Source organism: Quercus suber, unplaced genomic scaffold (genome assembly GCF_002906115.3).
Source record: "Quercus suber isolate HL8 unplaced genomic scaffold, Cork oak 2.0 scaffold_63, whole genome shotgun sequence".
NCBI lineage: Eukaryota > Viridiplantae > Streptophyta > Magnoliopsida > Fagales > Fagaceae > Quercus > Quercus suber.
In genome coordinates this window covers 6,753-26,045 of record NW_027069528.1, presented here as the reverse complement: position 1 = coordinate 26,045, position 19,293 = coordinate 6,753, and the positions used below count along the sequence as shown (strand labels likewise).

At 36.8% G+C, this 19,293-nt stretch overlaps 1 protein-coding gene across 1 annotated transcript; it reads right to left on the bottom strand.

Moving 5' to 3' along the window:
- Positions 1-18,589, bottom strand: LOC112024664 (uncharacterized). The gene is made up of 20 exons (XM_065772726.1): positions 18,133-18,589; positions 16,461-16,613; positions 15,025-15,203; positions 14,299-14,406; positions 13,381-13,551; positions 12,720-13,280; positions 12,324-12,398; positions 12,099-12,227; positions 11,935-12,009; positions 11,647-11,856; positions 11,248-11,400; positions 10,935-11,149; positions 10,658-10,775; positions 10,341-10,473; positions 10,074-10,272; positions 9,891-9,996; positions 9,668-9,808; positions 9,458-9,581; positions 8,946-9,062; positions 1-815 (listed from the first exon to the last, which is right to left on the bottom strand). The coding sequence occupies exons 1-20, from the start codon at positions 18,329-18,331 to the stop codon at positions 433-435; spliced, it is 3,549 nt and encodes a 1,182-aa protein (XP_065628798.1). The 5' UTR covers positions 18,332-18,589; the 3' UTR covers positions 1-432.
- Between the last annotated feature and the right edge of the window lie 704 nt (positions 18,590-19,293).

Below are 19,293 nucleotides of genomic sequence, written 5' to 3'. Positions count from 1 at the left end.
TTATCAAAGAAACCTGCTAGTACATTTTATACTGAAGGCCTGCTGGTGAATATGGTGTTTATGCTATTGCCAAGAAGCTCAAGATCAAAGCAGCATGGACATGCCAAGATTGGACAAATTCATACGATTTTGTGCTATAACGAACAATAACATTTTTTTTAAAAAAAATTGCAGGAAAAAAAATCAATCCCTTCCTTCCCCCCCTCCTTTTTTTTTTTTGGTCTCTCTTCTATTTCCTTTTGCTTATGAAACCAACAAAAGAAAAGAATATTTCCTAAAAAACACACCAACAAAAGAATTAAGTAATAAAAGGAAGTTTGTCTTTTAGCAAATCACGACCTCATAAACAGGGAGCAACCACTTTACCTGACGTATTAGGAGATTAAAAAACAAAAATTCTCTCCATAGCCATCTATAGGGGAAATTCCAACTTCATTGGTTCTGAGTTTCCTCTGGGCTCTTTGCTTTATTCCTAAGCATGTCTGTGAAATTGCCCCTCATGATACGCATGAATCTAGTGTCGTCTGCTGGCATGGGTGACACTGGATTTGGAGACTCAACAGGCTCTGGTGGCGGTGGCTCTGCATTTTCTTTCTTGCCCAACAGCCCACCCTCACCAAAGAAACTGCTCACAGACGAGGCAAGCCCAAGATGAGCACCCATCACCTTACTAATTGTCTCAAAAGTTCCACCAGATCTTTCTTTCATCATGATTTCGAGGGCTTCCTTGTGTGCTGGATCCAGTGCATCTGAGTCTTTTAATAGGTTCTGAATTGCAGGTAGGAGGAAGTCTCTAACACTAGTTGCAGGAAGATCTGTAACAAGCAAAGATGAAAATTGAGCATCATACATATCATGAATAGAAGCTGTGAGACACGAAACAAGAAATTTTAAATAGATAACTGGTACTGACAAAGCATTTGAAAAAGAAAAAATAATAGTCACTCATTAGCAGTGCCATAAGAATATGTCACAATTCCTCAGAACCGTTGGAAACCATATTTTGGTTACATACTGTAAGGCGGCAGTCTACAGGGGTCCAGCCTGCATTTTCTTCCAATCTAACAGATGTCCTTTTCTTTGAATAAGGACTCGACACGTGAGTGTTGACACACATACAGTTCAGATCAAAACACGCAATTTGTATTTAGAAGTTAGTTACACTTCTTTTTAAAATAAAAATAACAGCACAAAACACTAACAGCACTAACACAAAGATAAACTACTGAGTAGAATCTCAGAAATCCAGCAATTAATAGCAGGCATGCTCACACTAACCAGATGGTCACTGCCTATGATTTTGCTTTGGTTGTTTCTAAATGGTTATATATGCAAAGTTGATGTGAGGTTGGTGCAAGATGTATGATACTGTTTTGGGAAGAGAAGAAGAGGAACCCCAGGTCAAATCAATTTCTCTGGTCCTTTAATTGATTGAAAACAGAAAAAGATTGAGATTGATTGTTCTTTCTTTTCCAAAAGATAGAGACTGAATCTAATGCTTTGATTTGTTGAAGGGGAAAATTTTAATGCTACCACTGAACCACTTGGTTACTTAGTTTTTTTATTGTTTTTCCCCCTTGTTCCAAGCGTAGCCCTATACATTCACTCAAAGATTTTCCAACAATGAGTTTGATGATGATGACGACATTGACTCAGCCATTCAATTTCTTAATACAGCCCTCTGACCTCAAAAAATCTTCACCCTTACACCACTTAACTCACCTATATTATATACTAAGAAACACAGACAAACACGGCAATTCTTGAAAGTTTAGCAAACAATATAGTGGGAATATGACAATATTATACACACACACACAGGTATATTTTATTTATTCATAGGCATATCTTATATTTATTTAAGCTTTTTGAAAATAAATAACTATAAAATCTTTAAAAACATATTTAAAATCAAAGGAATTTTCTTTTAAAATAAACATATTTCTCCTACCAACACAATGAGGACATGCATGCTGGAGTGTCCATTGCACGTCCAACACATATGCGTTGAAAATGGACAAGCCAGGGGTTTTAAAATGTATACGTTCTTGCCTATATACACTCCAAACTCCAGGCCCAAGCCCAAATGCCATGGCAGAATAGAATTTATACACTATTACGCTCTGGTTAGTGCAAGAATGCCTGCAATGGATGGTGCAATTTCTAAGACTGAAGCTGTTAGCACTGTGCTGTGTTTCGTTCCATTAGTTCTTTAAAATGATGTGCTATAACTCAAATTTTAGATAAGAATGACATGTTTTCATGTGCTAATGCTGATGTGTTCAGCTGTTATTAAAAGAAAGGGATCAGTCGAATTGTTTCTACAGAAGGTTCATCTGCTGAGTTGCTAAGAAAATGTTAAAATAGCAAAAAAATTAAGATTTGTGTAATATTTTTATGATTCAGATCTCTAGAGAACAAGAAGGGCCACTAATCAAGACTAAAACTAGTTTTTTTTGTTTTCTTTTTGCTTAGTTTTGGGGAGTTCATCATTTCTAATGCCATAAGAACATAAAGATTTTCAATCCAATCATTTTTCTTTACCTTCTGAGTTTCCAAAGCAACCAACAGGAATAAAAATAAGCATGCTTGGCCAGCTGTCTTTTATAAATGAAAGGCCTAAACACAGCTACCATAAATGACACTGGTGCGGACACGAGGTACAATCCCCCAATTATACGCATACATGGGAGGAAGAGGAAAAAGAAGACGGTCCAAACCTGTAACCTTATGGATGGAGTCTATTAGTTATTGGGCTTGAGATTAAGCAAGTCCGAGCATTTAATAATTAGGGTTTTTTTTATGCATTTTATTATTAGCTATTTAAGCACTTTTTCTGATTATTGTAAGACAGCTTTTGAGAATTATTAAAAAAACATGTTTTCTTTACACTGGTGCCGACTCTAGTTTTGCTTGGTGCTGACTCCAAGCAACCCTTATGTGCTGACTCCTAGGGTTTATCCTTTTATTCTATTGTTATTTAATTGGTCCATTGAAATAGTGTGGTTGTCCTACATCAGTTTTGGTATCAAAGTAGACTTCCGGTCCATACAACACAACCGTAGACAACCACTTGAAAGCAAAACCATCAAAAGAGCAAGCCAGCCAATATGACAGTACCTTTCAAGTTTTTGCCCCATGAGATCTTGAACAAGCCCAAACCAACCCCTGCAATCCGTATATTCCCCTAAGCCCCATATGAGTTTTGCACCCTGAAGCCAACAGAGAAGCCAGCAACACCTCCCAAGTCGGTGACCACCATCCATGCCCGCCTCTGATCACTGAACCCACAACCCACAAACCACCAAAAAACAAAACAAAAAGAAGGTGACTCACGCAAGCCCATCAGCCACTAGCCGTCGGAACCCACAAATCAACACTCATCGCCACAAGACCCAGCTGTCGAAACCCATTGTCAAACCACCGCTGCTGAGATTAAAAAGCAATTGCCGCTACTGAGATTGACGAACAGCTACTAAGATTGACGAACCACTACCATTGCCAAGATCCAAGACAAGCAGCCACTTGCCACTGCCTACGCCTCCTTCACGTTGCCACCAGGCGTCAGTCCCCTACACCGGCAGAAGACTCATCGCAGAGAATTTTTTTTTTCTTCAGTTCTAAGTCCGTTGCTTATTTCTTTAGTTTCTATAGTCCCTTTTCAGTCCGTAGCTTTTTTTTTTTATAAGTATGTGTACTGTATTTTATTATTTTTTTCATTAAAAAAAAAATCAAAAGAAAAGAAAAGAAAAGCTGCCAGCCCATTGCACGTATGGGCCCTTAAATTGCATTTTCACAGATTCACTTTGTCCAATTAAACCCACTCGATTGAGGAGCCAAGCCTGTGACTATCAAGTGCAGTAAGTTGGCCACTGACAAGGGTACAATTCTTACTCTCTTTTTGGTGGATTCAATTTTGTCTCATTAAAAAAATATAATTTTTATATTTTTTATGAGCATATTCCACCATACACCAATGGCCTACCCATTTTGTGCTCAAGTTGGCTATTTTATTATTTGTGTTTTCCTTCAATACTCATTCTAAAATTCCAAAAAAAAAAAAAAAAAAAAAACAACCAANCATTTTATTGTTAGCTATTTAAGCACTTTTTCTGATTATTGTAAGACAACTTTTGAGAATTATTAAAAAAACATGTTTTCTTTACACTGGTGCCGACTCTAGTTTTGCTTGGTGCTGACTCCAAGCAACCCTTATGTGCTGACTCCTAGGGTTTATCCTTTTATTCTATTGTTATTTAATTGGTCCATTGAAATAGTGTGGTTGTCCTACATCAGTTTTGGTATCAGAGTAGACTTCCGGTCCATACAACACAACCGTAGACAACCACTTGAAAGCAAAACCATCAAAAGAGCAAGCCAGCCAATATGACAGTATCTTTCAAGTTTTTGCCCCATGAGATCTTGAACAAGCCCAAACCAACCCCTGCAATCCGTATATTCCCCTAAGCCCCATATGAGTTTTGCACCCTGAAGCCAACAGAGAAGCCAGCAACACCTCCCAAGTCGGTGACCACCATCCATGCCCGCCTCTGATCACTGAACCCACAACCCACAAACCACCAAAAAACAAAACAAAAAGAAGGTGACTCACGCAAGCCCATCAGCCACTAGCCGTCGGAACCCACAAATCAACACTCATCGCCACAAGACCCAGCTGTCGAAACCCATTGTCAAACCACCGCTGCTGAGATTAAAAAGCAATTGCCGCTACTGAGATTGACGAACAGCTACTAAGATTGACGAACCACTACCATTGCCAAGATCCAAGACAAGCAGCCACCTGCCACTGCCTACGCCTCCTTCACGTTGCCACCAGGCGTCAGTCCCCTACATCGGCAGAAGACTCATCGCAGAGATTTTTTTTTTCTTCAGTTCTAAGTCTGTTGCTTATTTCTTTAGTTTCTATAGTCCCTTTTCAGTCCGTAGCTCTTTTTTTTTATAAGTCTGTGTACTGTATTTTATTATTTTTTTCATTAAAAAAAAAAATCAAAAGAAAAGAAAAGAAAAGAAAAGCTGCCAGCCCATTGCACGTATGGGCCCTTAAATTGCATTTTCACAGATTCACTTTGTCCAATTAAACCCACTCAATTGAGGAGCCAAGCTCGTGACTATCAAGTGCAGTAAGTTGGCCACTGACAAGGGTACAATTCTTACTCTCTTTTTGGTGGATTCAATTTTGTCTCATTAAAAAAATATTATTTTTATATTTTTTATGGGCATATTCCACCATACACCAATGGCCTACCCATTTTGTGCTCAAGTTGGCTATTTTATTATTTGTGTTTTCCTTCAATACTCATTCTAAAATTCCAAAAAAAAAAAAAAAACAACCCAATTTCTTTGAAATATCTGATTCTCTTTATTAATTGTAGAGCTTATTGGAATTTGACTTTTATTAGAGCCATCTCTCCCCAGGTCTGATGACTTCAAGGACTTTGGTGTCCCTAGAGTGAATGTAGTAAGGTGTGCTTTGGCAGAGCAAAGAGACACTGATGATTGGCGAAGGAGTGCCATCTTCCAAACTTACACCAAGTGTGGAGACAAATCTTGCAAGATTATTATAAATAGCGGAGTTGCATTAATGCGGTGTCCTCTAACGTTGTTTCCTGCCTAGGCTTAAAATTGACCCCACACCCTAACCCATATAAAGTTTCTTGTGGAACTTTAGTTGGGTTGAATTTCTGCAATGCTACTACTTTGTGGTGAAACATAGAGCGGAAGTTGAGAATAGGGCTGCTAATGCACTAAGTCGAAGGGTGTCTTTGCTATCTGTCATGAGTGTTAAGATTACTAGGTTTAAACGACTCAAGGATAATTATGAGTCATGCCCAGATTTTGGGGAGCTCTACACTAGCCTAAGTAATGCCCCATGGCCAGTCCTAGACGATTATACCCTTCAAGATAGTTACTTGTTCAAAGCCAACAAGTTATGTATCCCTCGGTCTTCAGTAAGAGATTTTCTAGTTTAGGAGATACATGCGGGAGGCCTTGCAGGTCATTTTGGCCGAGACAAAACAATTGAGGAAGTGGAACACCAATTCTATTGGCCTAGTCTTAAGAGGGCATTGCCAAGATAGTTGGTCAGTGTCATACATGTCAACTAGCCAAACATCACAAGCAAAACACTGGCCTGTACACGCCTCTACCTGTGCCAAATCGCCCGTGGCAGGATGTGAGTATGGACTTTGTGTTAGGTTTGGCCCACACCTTTTGGAAGCAGGATTCCATTCTAGTAGTCTAGTAGTTGTTGATCGCTTCTCTAAGATGGCTCATTTCCTACCATGTTCTAAGACCTCTAATGCTTCTAGGATTGCAAAGCTCTAATTTGATAAGATTGTCAAACTTTATGGTCTTACCAAAACCATAGTGTCTGATAGGGATGTTTGCTTCATGAGTTATTTTTGGAAGACCTTGTGGCATTTAGTAGGCACCAAATTGAAATTTTCCATAGCATTTCATTCTTAAACTGATGGTCAAACTAAGGCGGTTAATCATAGTCTAGGCAACCTCCTTCAGTGTCTAGTGGGTGAAGCCAATCGGAATTGGAATTCAATTCTTTCTATAGTTCAACTTGCATATAATAGCTCTGTCAATAAGTCTATAGGCGCTAGTCCTTTTGAGGTTGTACATGGATATACACCTAGGAAGCCCTTAGATCTTTTGCCCATGTCCCCACATGTTAGGATTTTTTAGTCTACTGAGGCATTTACACGAAATATTTATGATTTGCATAACAAGATTTGCAAATAAATTCAGGTAACATGGATATACACCTAGGAAGCCCATAGATCTTTTGCCCATGTCCCCACATGTTAGGATTTTTGAGTCTGCTGAGGCATTTACATGACATATTTATGATTTGCATAATGAGAATTCAGGTAAGTAATTCTCAATATAAACTTCATGCTGACACTCATCGGCGTTATACAGAGTTTCAAGTAGGGGATTATGTCATAATTCGGATTTGACCTAAACGGTTTCCCTCTGGGACCGTTAAGAAATTGCAGGCTCGTAGTGCTGGTCCATTAAAAGTATTGAAACGAATGGGCCCAAATACATATGTCATTGACCTTTCTCATGATTATGGTATTAACTCCTCCTTTAATATTGAGGATCTAGTTGCTTGTAAAAGCCCCACAGTTATTCTTGATACCCCTTTTGACGAGTCTTTGCTTGATCTTATTGATGCCCCTATTCCTACACCTTTACCCTTAAATCTACCCTATGCACATAAAGAATCTATTGATGCTATTTTAGATGAGCAGATTGTTTCTACTAGGGATGGAGGAGTTCACCGTTTCATAGTTCAGTGGCGAGGGCGACCAAATTCTGATTGCACATAGATTACTCGAGATGAGCTACAACAACTGGATCCTGACTTGATGGAGTACTATCAGAGCTCTTCAGATTTCCACTCGACGGGGTCGAGTTCTTCTCACCCGAGGGAAGTTGATGCAGACACGAGGTACAAGCCCCCAATTATACGCATGTATGGGAGGAAGAGGAAAAAGAAAACGGCCCAACCTGTGATCTTATGGATAGAGCCTATTAGTTATTGGGCTTGAGATTAAGCAAGCCTGAGCATTTAATAATTAGAGTTTCTTTATGCATTTTATTGTTAGCTATTTAAGCACTTTTTCTGATTATTGTAAGACAGCTTTTAAAAATTATTAAAAAAACGTGTTTTCTTTACACTGGTGCCGACTCCAGTTTTACTTGGTGCTGACTCCAAGCAGCCCTTAGGTACTGACTCCTAGGGTTTATCATTTTGTTCTATTGTTGTTTAATTGCTCCATTGAAATAGTGTGATTGTCCTACGTCAAACACCCATTCAAAAAGCCCAGCAAAAAGAAATATGGCTTTGGGTATGTAATAATTGAGCACTGCAACTTTGTTATACTTTACCTTAATTTGTATCCACATCATATAAACAATTCAGTATAATTTAATACATTAAGATAGTATGTTTAGCCAAAAGTAGGGATAAGATCCCCTCACATAATTCCCTCCAATTTTTAGCTAATAATATGTTTGGTTGGGTTGAAAAGAGAGAAGATGGAAAATGGGGAAGGAAAATGGAGAGGGAAATATGATTTTCCATTGTTCGGTTGGATGAAAAGGAAGAGGAAATAGAATGGGATTGGATGGAATTTTCCACCTGGGCCCACCATTTTTTCCCCTTCCAAATTGGGAAGAAAAGAGGAGAGAAAATGACAATGAGGAAAAAGTACAAAATTATCCCCACTCTTCCACACTTCTACTTTTGATAATAAGAGCATAATAGAAATTTACTCTCTATCCTTCCATTTTTCCATCCTCCCTACCAAGTACACATGGTGAAAATAAAAATATTTTCTATCATCCAAATATTTTCAATTCTTCCCACTTTTTCATCCTTCCAACCAAACAGAGCCTAAATGTTAGACACGTGAATTTTATTTGATTTTGTGTGGTTTTACATGGGGTTTTTAAGACCATTGGATAATTTTCAAAATGTCTTATGTCTGAATTAAAATTGGAAGAATAGGAGGGGATTCTTTCCCATCACAAAAAAGCTAATTGACAACCAAATGTGATTTCGGATAAACTAGTCACTTCAGTATCCTTTTTTGACAGGCAAGTTACACATGCACCCATTAGGTCTTAAACCCACGACTTCACCCTCCATCCCTTATGGGAGGAGAAAGTGATATTTGAGCTAGATGCTTGCTCAAACAACCAACAAAAACACAAATAAATAAACCAATAAAACATGGATGCTCAACTAACTTCTACAGAGCAACCATATCACTAAAGCATATTTCTAATACCATTTGCAATCCACCTTGAGTTGAAGTTCATGACTAGAAATATATTTCCAAAGTATGAAGGTAAAGGAAATAAAAAGGACATAGTTTGCCAAAAATAAATAAATAAGGAAAAACCTGTAGTATCTAGAGCACGGATTGCCTCACAAAATGCATTGGCTTTTTCGCGGCGGCGCATCACATCACTTGCAGAAGTTGGCGTAGCTGAGAGCTGGAAAATCTTGGACAAAAGATGTATACCATGTTAAAGAAATGAACAGTGTAATCTGGTGACTTGATTTTAAGAGCCAACTAGGAAAAGTTATAGACTAAAGATCCGTTTGGATACAGCTTACTTTGCTGAAAACTGAAAACTAAAAACACTATAGCAAAATAATTTTTAAATGTGTGAATAGTGTCATGTGACCCATTTTTAATATTTTTTTTTAATAAAATAGTTGTGGGTCCCGTGAACAATGCATGAACAATGCTCTGTCTCCTAAAACAGTGAAACACATGCATAAAAAAAAAAAAAATAAAAATAAAATAAAAAAAGAAGGAAACGCGAACGCAGACTCTCAATCCAAACACATACTAAATAACATTGAATGATCCAAAAATAATCTTTTAATGAAGAAGGTTAAGGATATAATCTCGTAATCTTTCCGTTGTATGTGGTACAGCAACCACCAATGCACGAACCACAGCAACAGTAGCTTCATGAGATCCATCTTCAAGAAAAGCATCCATTTGTACACGTATCTTATCAACAATCTAGGATGTGTAGGGTTTGATCAGCCATATGCATACTACTCCATCAAAAACACTAATGTCAACTGAAGAGCCAAAACAAATCATACCATATCGTTTTTAAAATGCTGGGCCACAGCTCCAAATGCATCTATGCTTGCATACTTCACATTCAGGTTTTGGTCAGAGCCCAAAGTAATTAGGGCAGGCAAAACATGAGTAGAAGCAACTTTTGCATCGTTATATGGTACCTATCAAACACCATAATTTTATAAGTCCTAATCTTAATTCAGTTGCAACTGAAAATTACGATTTCACAAAGTGGGTACTTACAATGGCTTTCAACAAATTGGCAGCACTGATTTTCATATTTACGTTGGAGCTGACAACCATTTCCCATAGAATATTAAATATCATACCATGATGTTCTTCAAATGTGCTGCATTACAGAAAAACCTATCAGTCAAACAATGAATAACAAACAATCCACACTGAAAGTTATGCTGATATACGAACCAGAGGAAACGGACAGCATCAACAATCTCATTACGCTTTGTTGGCTGACTTTCCTTCATGCTACCTTCAACTAACAACTTTCTTAAGTACTCTGCTAATTGTCCATGCTTGTTAGGAGCACCCAGAACACCTGCCAAGAGTAGTGGTAGGACACACAGAGTAGCTAGTTTCTCGGCCACAGCAGTTCTTGGCCTCAATCCTGTAATAAAGCAATAGTCAAAGATCTTGCAATGATGTGAAAGAACAGAACAGGTTAAGATCCAATACCGTTTATTCTAGATTGGATGGTGGAAGGGAAAAATGTCAAATCAGCATTATCCCCAACGGCTACCAAGAATACAGGCAGCATTATATGTGTAAGATACGAATCCCCAAGATGTTCAGATAGAGCCAGCAAAAACTGCATTAGCAATATGTAGATCAGCAACAACTGAAGAACACTAATCTGATCATAGTTTATTAATTTTGACAAGCCATACTTGAGAAATTAATGAACATACAATCAAATGATGTGTAAATGTTCCTATTTAGTTTATTTCAGCAAAATACAAACATGAACAGCTTTGAAGAGTAGACATTGTTACCTTTGTAGTTCGATTTCGTAAACTATCTTCTTTCTGAGGTAACAAACACGCAAGCTGAATCAAATCAGGAAGGCAGTCGACATGCATCCATTCAAATGCAGGCCATTCAACATGTCCCCTAGTCATATATTAAAATAACTCAGAAGTAATAATGGAGGAAACTCTAGGCTATCAAATGAAATGATGATATTATCTCAAGAAAAAAGGTTTGGTATCAAATGGAAAGGAGGAAAATGTATTTAACAGAAACAAATAATAGGGGAAAACCAGAGCTTACCCCGCATACAACTCAAGCAAGGAGGTTGAAAATTGTTTGCCCATTGTTTCAGGAACGGAAGAAAATGGGCATGTCTCAACTGCTTTCTGGTGCACATAAGGAAGCAATTCTATGAGCATTCTTAGTAAAACGTCAACATTCCAGCGCTCTCGTTCTCCTAAAACACGAAGATGTGACTCCACAGACCCTTCAACCCCCGAAAGAGGTGGACAGCGCTGCGATATTAGATATATACAAGAGAAAAAGGATTATAAAGCAATGATGCAATAGTTCTCATCAACAAGTGAATAATCAATGGTAAAAAGAAGCATACCTGAGCAGAGCTCAAGATGTGAGAGAGTAAAACTCTCAAAATGTGGTCCAATTTGTTTCCCCAATTTATCACTGCAGGAAGCAATTCTTTGAGTGTAGTTTCCACCACTACTCCGGAAGGATCACAGACCAATTGGAACATGAGCTCCTCCACCTATCAACAAAAAATATATATATTGGAGAAACTTCTCGGTCATTTTTTTTTCTTTTTCTTTTTCAAAAAAAAAAAAATGTAAAATAATGAAGAAAAGATAACATTCGCATCATATTACGGTAAGCGGAAAAGGCTCCATTCCCTAGACCATGTGTCATCAACCTGTTCTAGAGCTTACATTGCAGCCAATCCTGTCAAGTCAGAATTCTTCTCCATGAGCCTCGAAGCATATTTAGTGAGGCTGACCTTGAAATATTTGTCCACATTCGGAAAGAGCGGAAGCAGCAAGGCCAGATTATGAGCAGCAGCCTCCCGGACAACAGTTGCAGAATCTTCTATCAATTGTTGCACAATAGACAAAATAAGAGAATCACGAATCTCAGGCCGGACAAATTCTGCAAGCAATCCACATGATTGAGCAACAAGCAACCTACGTTCCTCATACATGTGATTTATCTGCAATACATTAATCCAAAAGAATGAGTACCTATTTCTTGAGGTAAAAAACAGAATGGTATAGTTGAAAAGATTTACTTGTTCCCAGCACTGGGGAAGCAATTCTGTTTCAGTTCTCATCTCACCAACATTCTTAGCAAGGCTAACGCATGCCTGATATAGAGTTGAAAAGATTAAACATAATGATTATAACCATAGATCTGACTAACAACACAAATTTCATTCTTCAAAGAATGACCTACATCCATTATAATTCGTCTCTGTTGCTCATCGGGGCGTTTGATTAGATTAAACAATGTGTGGGTCAAGGAATCTCTAGTGCTGCTATCTGGATGGCGCTCAATCGCACACATTATCAGGGGAAGAAGCTCCTGTAGGTTAATAACACCAATACATCACAAATAGAATATTTGATAAGAAAACTCCTGAGATAAATGATACGTTAAAAAAATTGCTTAAAAGCAAACCTCACGGTGGTTGATCAAGACATAAGGTACAATCTTAGGCAAGGCATCTGCCAAGATCTGTATGGTTCCTAAGCCCTGTCCAAGTATAACCATATGTCAGATATGGAGTTAAATAAAATTCTACCACACAAGCACATGCAAATCAGACTTCTCTTTTCTTTTTCCTTTTTTTCTTTTTAGGCTTGGGGGCAGGGGAGGGGGATGGGTATTCAAAGATTTGAAATTGAACTTTAAGAAGTTTTGTATTTAATGGAGTCCCCCATAAAGAACATTAATATACCACCACAAAGTTGCCTCAATAAGAACCCCATCCCAACCCCCTACAGAAGAAAAAGCTTCTGGCAGATTCCTGTGCAGGCTATTATATTTCCCCAAGCAAGAGTAAAATGTACTTGCCATATTATCAGAAACAGCTTCACCAGATAAATTGTCTGATTTTAGGAGTCTTCTTTCTTCTGATTGTGGTTCACCATTTTGTTTGGAAACATTTCCAATGTTTTCAGAAGGATTATCATCATTCAAATGACTCATTAACAACTCCTGTGAAATTTCCTCAGGTTTATCTGTGTTGTCATTAAAACTTTGAGTGGCCTGTAATTCAGAAACATTATGGTCTACCACTCCTGCATCAACTGGATGAGATATTATACTTTTATCTTCAAGTATCTCAACAACTTTCTCTTCTGTCTGCGCAAATTCATTTTCAGATTTGACAGGATATACAGAATCAAGAGCATTCATGCTTTTTGCTTTTAAACTTTCTATTTCCATCTGTAGTGATTTTATTTCTTCCTTGTATTTTTCTAAAGGCTGTGACTGGACATGTTCAACATCATTAGCTAGGAAATTCCTTCCTGAACAAGATCCTTCTATATGCATTTTCAGAGCAGTGATTTCAGATCTACAACCATTGAGTTCCTTCCTTTGTTGCTCCAAGGATTGCTTCAAATCTTGTACCTGAAAGTCAAGAAATATTAGAATATTTTATTGCATAGTCAAGTATGAATGTTGATTTCACAGCTGTTCTAAAAGATTAAGGGCAGTAAGGGAGAAGTACCAGATTCTCTTTGTCTTTAAGATCCTTCTGAAGAGCTTCTAAGGATCTAGTTAATGCACTTATTTGTCCATCAGCCAAATCTTTGTTCTTCTGTAAGCTCTCCTTTTCAAGATTAAGCCTCTCATTTTCTTTTTGTAATGACTCATTTTCTCGAAGCATGGCAATTTTCTCCTGCAGCACAAGATACGTAGCTATTTATGTGCAGTTCAGAGCAAACAAAAAACAAAGAGTTTCAAGATACATCAAATGAATCAAACTATGCATCTACAACATTGATATCAAGTATCTATTAAAATAATGTCTCACTCAAAAGAAAATTTAGAAAAGGAGAAAATTGGCAATTGGAAAAATGGAAAGTAAAGAACAAATAAGCAAAATCCACAACTCTAAAAATAAGAAGGCTGTGAGTAGAGTAATAGATCTGATTTACATATTGAGATTACTAATCTAGTGAGAGAATTCCAATTTTAGGAATGGTGATTAACAGATTAAGAGCCAAATCTTGACACATTATATCACAATCGTGAATTGATAAATTGATGTATATGTGCACTTTCAGGTCAAATTCTACATTCTTGTGTCAAACAAGAATGTGGAGGCAAAAGTTACTCATGTGCTCCAAGTAAATGGTACTTAGTACATTTAATAAAAAAGTTTTATACTGATGCAATCATCTGAAGTTCAAGTCCATACGTTAACATACTTATATTCCACTTAGTGGTATAATATGCATCAAGCACTACATAGATCGGCAGTAAGAAAGTGAAAGTGGGTTGCAAAGGCGTTGGTGTTCTTTTAAAAAGACGGGTGAGCTTGGTAAAAGGAAATAACTTTAAACACTAAAAAGGACTAAGAATGGTACTAGAACTCTTTTGAGTATACATAAGAAGCAACTTGCCTAAACGTCTCAGGAAATACCTCAGCAGCCTCTGTAGTTGATGAAAGATACTGATAATAATAATGACGTAAGGCATCTGGTACACATGCAGCTGTCTTCTGCCAAACCTCTAGGTTCTGATCTGTAACCTGAAGTGAAAATATTGTCAGGTAAGGTTATGATAATGTTTTAAGATTAGATACACAATTAAGTGAAAATCATACATATATAACATGATTAGAGGTTTCATCTGTAATGGGACAGCAAACAAGTCAAAATCAATAAAGACAACAATTAAGGATAAAGTTTCGATGCCCTTTCTAGTGCAATCAGCTTCTGAGAATCACGTACATTCTAATGCAAACGAAGACCACAAACAGTGAACCGAGCTTAGCCTCAATGTATTTCATACTGGGTATAGGAGTGTACCAAATCCCTATATTACTACCACAAGGGCAAGTATACAATGTTCTAGGTAACCTTGAGTTATGCTATATTTTTAAAAACACAGAAACACATATATGTAATGCATCATGTTTTTTCCGACCAGGCAGACAAGAAAGCCAGTAAATGCAACTGCATTTATTTACAGTTGATTGATTCAGCCTTCTAAATTCTAATTGTAACTTAAACAGGTAGGTCATGAAGAAAAACTAAGGAATTTAGAAGAAAACAAGCAGAAAAATAAAGCAGATAGACATATCTCAATAAAAATAAAAAAGTCATTCAAACTGCGAGAGAGAGAGAGACAGCATTGTTTTGAATACCTCTTCATAGAATGTCATTGCAGTGAGCCGATACCCTGCTATAAGCAAATACTCCTTTACAGCACAGTTAAGATCACGACGCTCGTTATCCTTCAACGGGCCCAAATCAGAGAAGGAAGCTTCCCTCTTTTGCCGCTGAAATTCTGATCCTTGATTTACAGAAGCATCTTTATTTGACTCTACAAAAGAATCCAAGGTATAAAGAATTCTTAAAATGATAGTAAATCCTGAATGTGCCTCATTACATTCATACAGAATCTTTAATTTGCCACTATTACTGTTGCACTAATAGTTTAAACAAAAAAAAACATGATCAATTAATGGCAAGATTTTAAAAACTGGACCTTTTTAAGAACTGGAAAATGGAGGTTCAAGGTTATAAGGTCAGGCCAGGGTCCGACCAGAGGTTCAACCACAATGATATCATAATTAATTTAACATTAACTAAAATACAAATTAACAGAATACATTTGGATAAATTAATAACTTTGATTCAAATATATCTATAGAAATTTAAATTATTTTAAAATATTTTAAAACTTATACAAGAAAAACATAAGATAATAAAGTATAAATGAAAAAAAAAAAATTAATGTTAAGATTATAGTTAATCCTTTAGAGAGGGATAATTACAATAAAATCACATAATGAAAAACTATAAATATATTAGTTATAAAAGAATTAATATAAAGTTTGTTTATTTTTAATGATATGTATCATATTGATTAGCAATTTTTAAATATCTAATCCTTTTGAATTGAATATATATAAATTTTTGTAATCCATTGTGACAAGAAGCTGTCGTAGCTTAATGGCTGCTTATTAATTTAATGATTGGAACCTACTATGTAGGTGTTCGAATTTTGACAGCCGCACTTATTTTTTGTGAAGGAAGTAGCTTCTCCAACCTGGTTTAACCACCAGTTCCCCAAACCGGTTGAACAGCAGTTTACACAGTTTGCCTTATAAATTCAAATTGCACAGTTCTAAATGATAAAAAGACAGAAATTGGGCCAGTTGACAGTTAACCCGGTCGGAATGGACAGTCAGGTGTGGTTTTCAAAACAGTGACTAATGCTAACAAGGGCACAAAGATTGGAGTGTAAAATTGAATTCCAGAATATAAACATAAAAATGGTTGTCAATTCCTTTATTTCAATTTGTAAGAAGAGCAAAAATAGAGGAGTCTTCATTATTTTTTGTAATAAGCTCACAACTGATGCACCTACATATTTTTGGTAGCTCATTGTAAACATATGGCTTCATTGATTAAGTTACTAAAAAGCATCAACTGTCTCAGATAGAATGCAGTGCCCATGCAGTATATTAACCAACAAACCATACATTTTCAAACAGCATACAGGAAGATCTGTCATGTAAATAAGATGAATGCTCAAAATGATATCATTTGAAACCTCGAACACAGGAGAAATTACCATTCAATTTATCCAGAGGGACTTCCATTTTCTTCTGTAATTCAGCCTTCAATTTCAAAATGTCCTCTTGGGCTAAACGAAGCTCATATTCACTAATTGCTAATTTTTCTTCTAGTGATTCTTTCTCTTCCAGCAAACTTTGAGGGTCTGCAACTGCATTACAAGAAGGAAAGAGAAATTAAACAAAATCAGTTATGTTTTAAATTCAAGGAAAAGCTATAAAATTAAATTTGGTAATTCAATGTGTAATTCAGGTTTTGGTAATGTTCAAAGGAGAGCGATTAATGCACCGGTAAGAAAGAGTGAGTTGATCCAAATTGAGGGAATGTAAAAAGGTAGAGGAAGACCCAAAATAACATTAGTAGAAGTAAATAAAAAAAAAAAAAAAAAATTAAGGAAGTAACAAAGAGTATGACTTCAGAGAGAATTAAATGGAGAAACAAAATACATGCGGTCAACCCTAACTAATATGTTGAGGAGCCAACCCCAAATTTTGGGATTAAGGCTTGGGATTGTTGTTGTTGTAATGCGTGATTCAGGCACAGACTGAAACCACTTACAAGTGCATTTATTTGCATCATAAAATTATAATTTTTGATAAACCCAAAAAAGGAATGAAAACCATGATTAAATATTACAATTAACAAATTAACATACTAACGTCATCAGAAAAATAATTCTTTTACCCTTTTTAGATGGAAAATGCTAGCTGCACATAGGTAAATGCAAATAATGTGCACATATTGACATGACTAGCCATCTATGCATCGCCAGTGCATTATAAAAAATAAAACCCACAGCACCAAAGACAAAAGATACAGGTGCCATCTCAGTGGGATAATATAAAGTCTGTAACCAAACACCTCTTGTACCTCAAAATTGAGGTCATTCTCTCCAAAATATGCGTATTTGATATGTTTCTTTAGATCACAGGTGTTCAGGCTCACACGCCTCCATTATACTCTGTTATCCTTTTCCCCTTCACAAACATAATCCTCAATTGCTTCACAGTTCACGCAGACTAGCCAAGAAAGAACAAGATGTTGAGCCTCTTAATTTCTTCACCTCTGACCATCACCTTCCATTCAATAGCACCATTGCCCCCCCATTCAATGAACCCATATTTTTTATTGCATTATCAAACAATGTCATGCAATCCTTCCTAATGTATAGCAATCAATGCCAAAGAACATTCTTACTATCCTGCAGATTCCTTTATTTCTTTGTTGGTTTTTTCTAGCCAATATTTCAACCTAAATTCAAATTTTCCTATCTTACACGCATTAATATGATCCTCATAGGGGTTTCTTCGTAACTCCTATTGAAACAAAGAACTAAGATCCAAGATTTCACTCTCACTGATCGATCATTTCCAAAATTTTCTATATATCATAATCATAAAATCGAAAAGTGAAAATGCCTCCTGGTATCACAAATTTCTCAATGCCACAATTCACCGGACACAATTTCGAGTTCCAAAATTCGGAATAGAATTGAAATCCTACCACTAACTCGGTAAAACATGAACCAATATCGTACACATCAAAATTACAACAAAATTAATCTTTTTCAAACTTACAAGATCTCAAATTAAACGAATCCCTAATTTCTCACATTTTCTCAGCAACCAAACGGAACTATAAAGAGAAAGAGAAAGAGAAAGAGGGAGAACCTCGAAGAGTATTGAAGCGAGAGATCTGATCGGGAGGGAATTGAGAGGGATCGGAGAAGAACTCCTTGAGACGAATAGCCTGGGCGTCACGGCCATCGTCTAGAAGCTCGTGGAGTAGCTCGAATGCCGTCAACAAATACCTCTCCTCCAACAGAAAGTTCACCACGCAATTGCACAGCGAAGACCTCTCCACGTCCATCTCTCTCTCACTCTCGGTCCGGAGTGATAGATCCAAAACCCTAATATTATCTATCTCTCTCTATCGCCATTGAAGAAGGAAGAAGAAGCTTGTGTGCTAGTGCTGGATGAGATGAGATCTCCGTGGGCTTTGTAGTTTGTGCGTGAACGTGAACGAAAGCTCAGGTCGTTGGAGAAGAGAGAAGGTAGAGGAGAGGAGAGCCAGGTTTCAGTGCTACGCAACAGCATAAGAGTTTCATGGTTAGCTATTACTTATTGTACTTCTGACCGTTTATCATCATGACTTGGATTTTTTTTATTTGCATTTTGATATAGGGACCCCGTGTGATTTAAATTAACTCACCGGCGTAAAGGTTTTTTTTTTTTTTTGATATAAAAGGTAATTTTTGTTTTGTTTTGATTTTAGCTTGTGAAGGTTCGGGAAGGGCAATAAAAGTTTGTTTTATTGTTATTGGGTGCACCGATAGATTCAGGTCAACGTTTGAATTTTATTTTTTTAACGTAACGGGTACTGGGAAGTAAAACTAACTGCGGTGCAGTAATTTGGTAAATAAGTAAAGGTAAAAATCTAAAACTAATCTTCTAACTTTCAGTTTTTGTTATTTTAGTCCTCTAAGAGTATTCACATCAACTCTTTTATAAATGTGTAAAATACACATTTTGACCATTTTTACACATTTTGAACCAAAAACACTCCACATCAGTCTTTTTAAAATCGTGTAAACTTGTAGAAAATTATCAACGAATTACAGTACTCGTGTAAATTTACACGGGCATTGTAACCCATGTATTTAATTTTTTAATAGTTTTTTCTCTCTCCTCTCTAACTGACTCTCACCTCCTACATTTCTTCCCCAACCATTACAACAACCCGGCGCGCCAAAATCAACTAAAAATTAATCCAAACACACCCACACACAAACAAATCCAAACGGACAAACAACAAAGAGAGATCGGTGCTTA

Coding starts and splice junctions, on each gene's coding strand:
- LOC112024664 (XM_065772726.1), bottom strand. CDS start 18,331: ATGGACGTGGAGAGGTCTTCGCTGTGCAATTGCGTGGTGAACTTTCTG. Junction 12,228..12,323: donor TCTTGATCAACCACCGTGAG/GTTTGCTTTTAA, acceptor ATTAACCTACAG/GAGCTTCTTCCCCTGATAAT. Junction 10,474..10,657: donor TACGAAATCGAACTACAAAG/GTAACAATGTCT, acceptor TTGCTAATGCAG/TTTTTGCTGGCTCTATCTGA.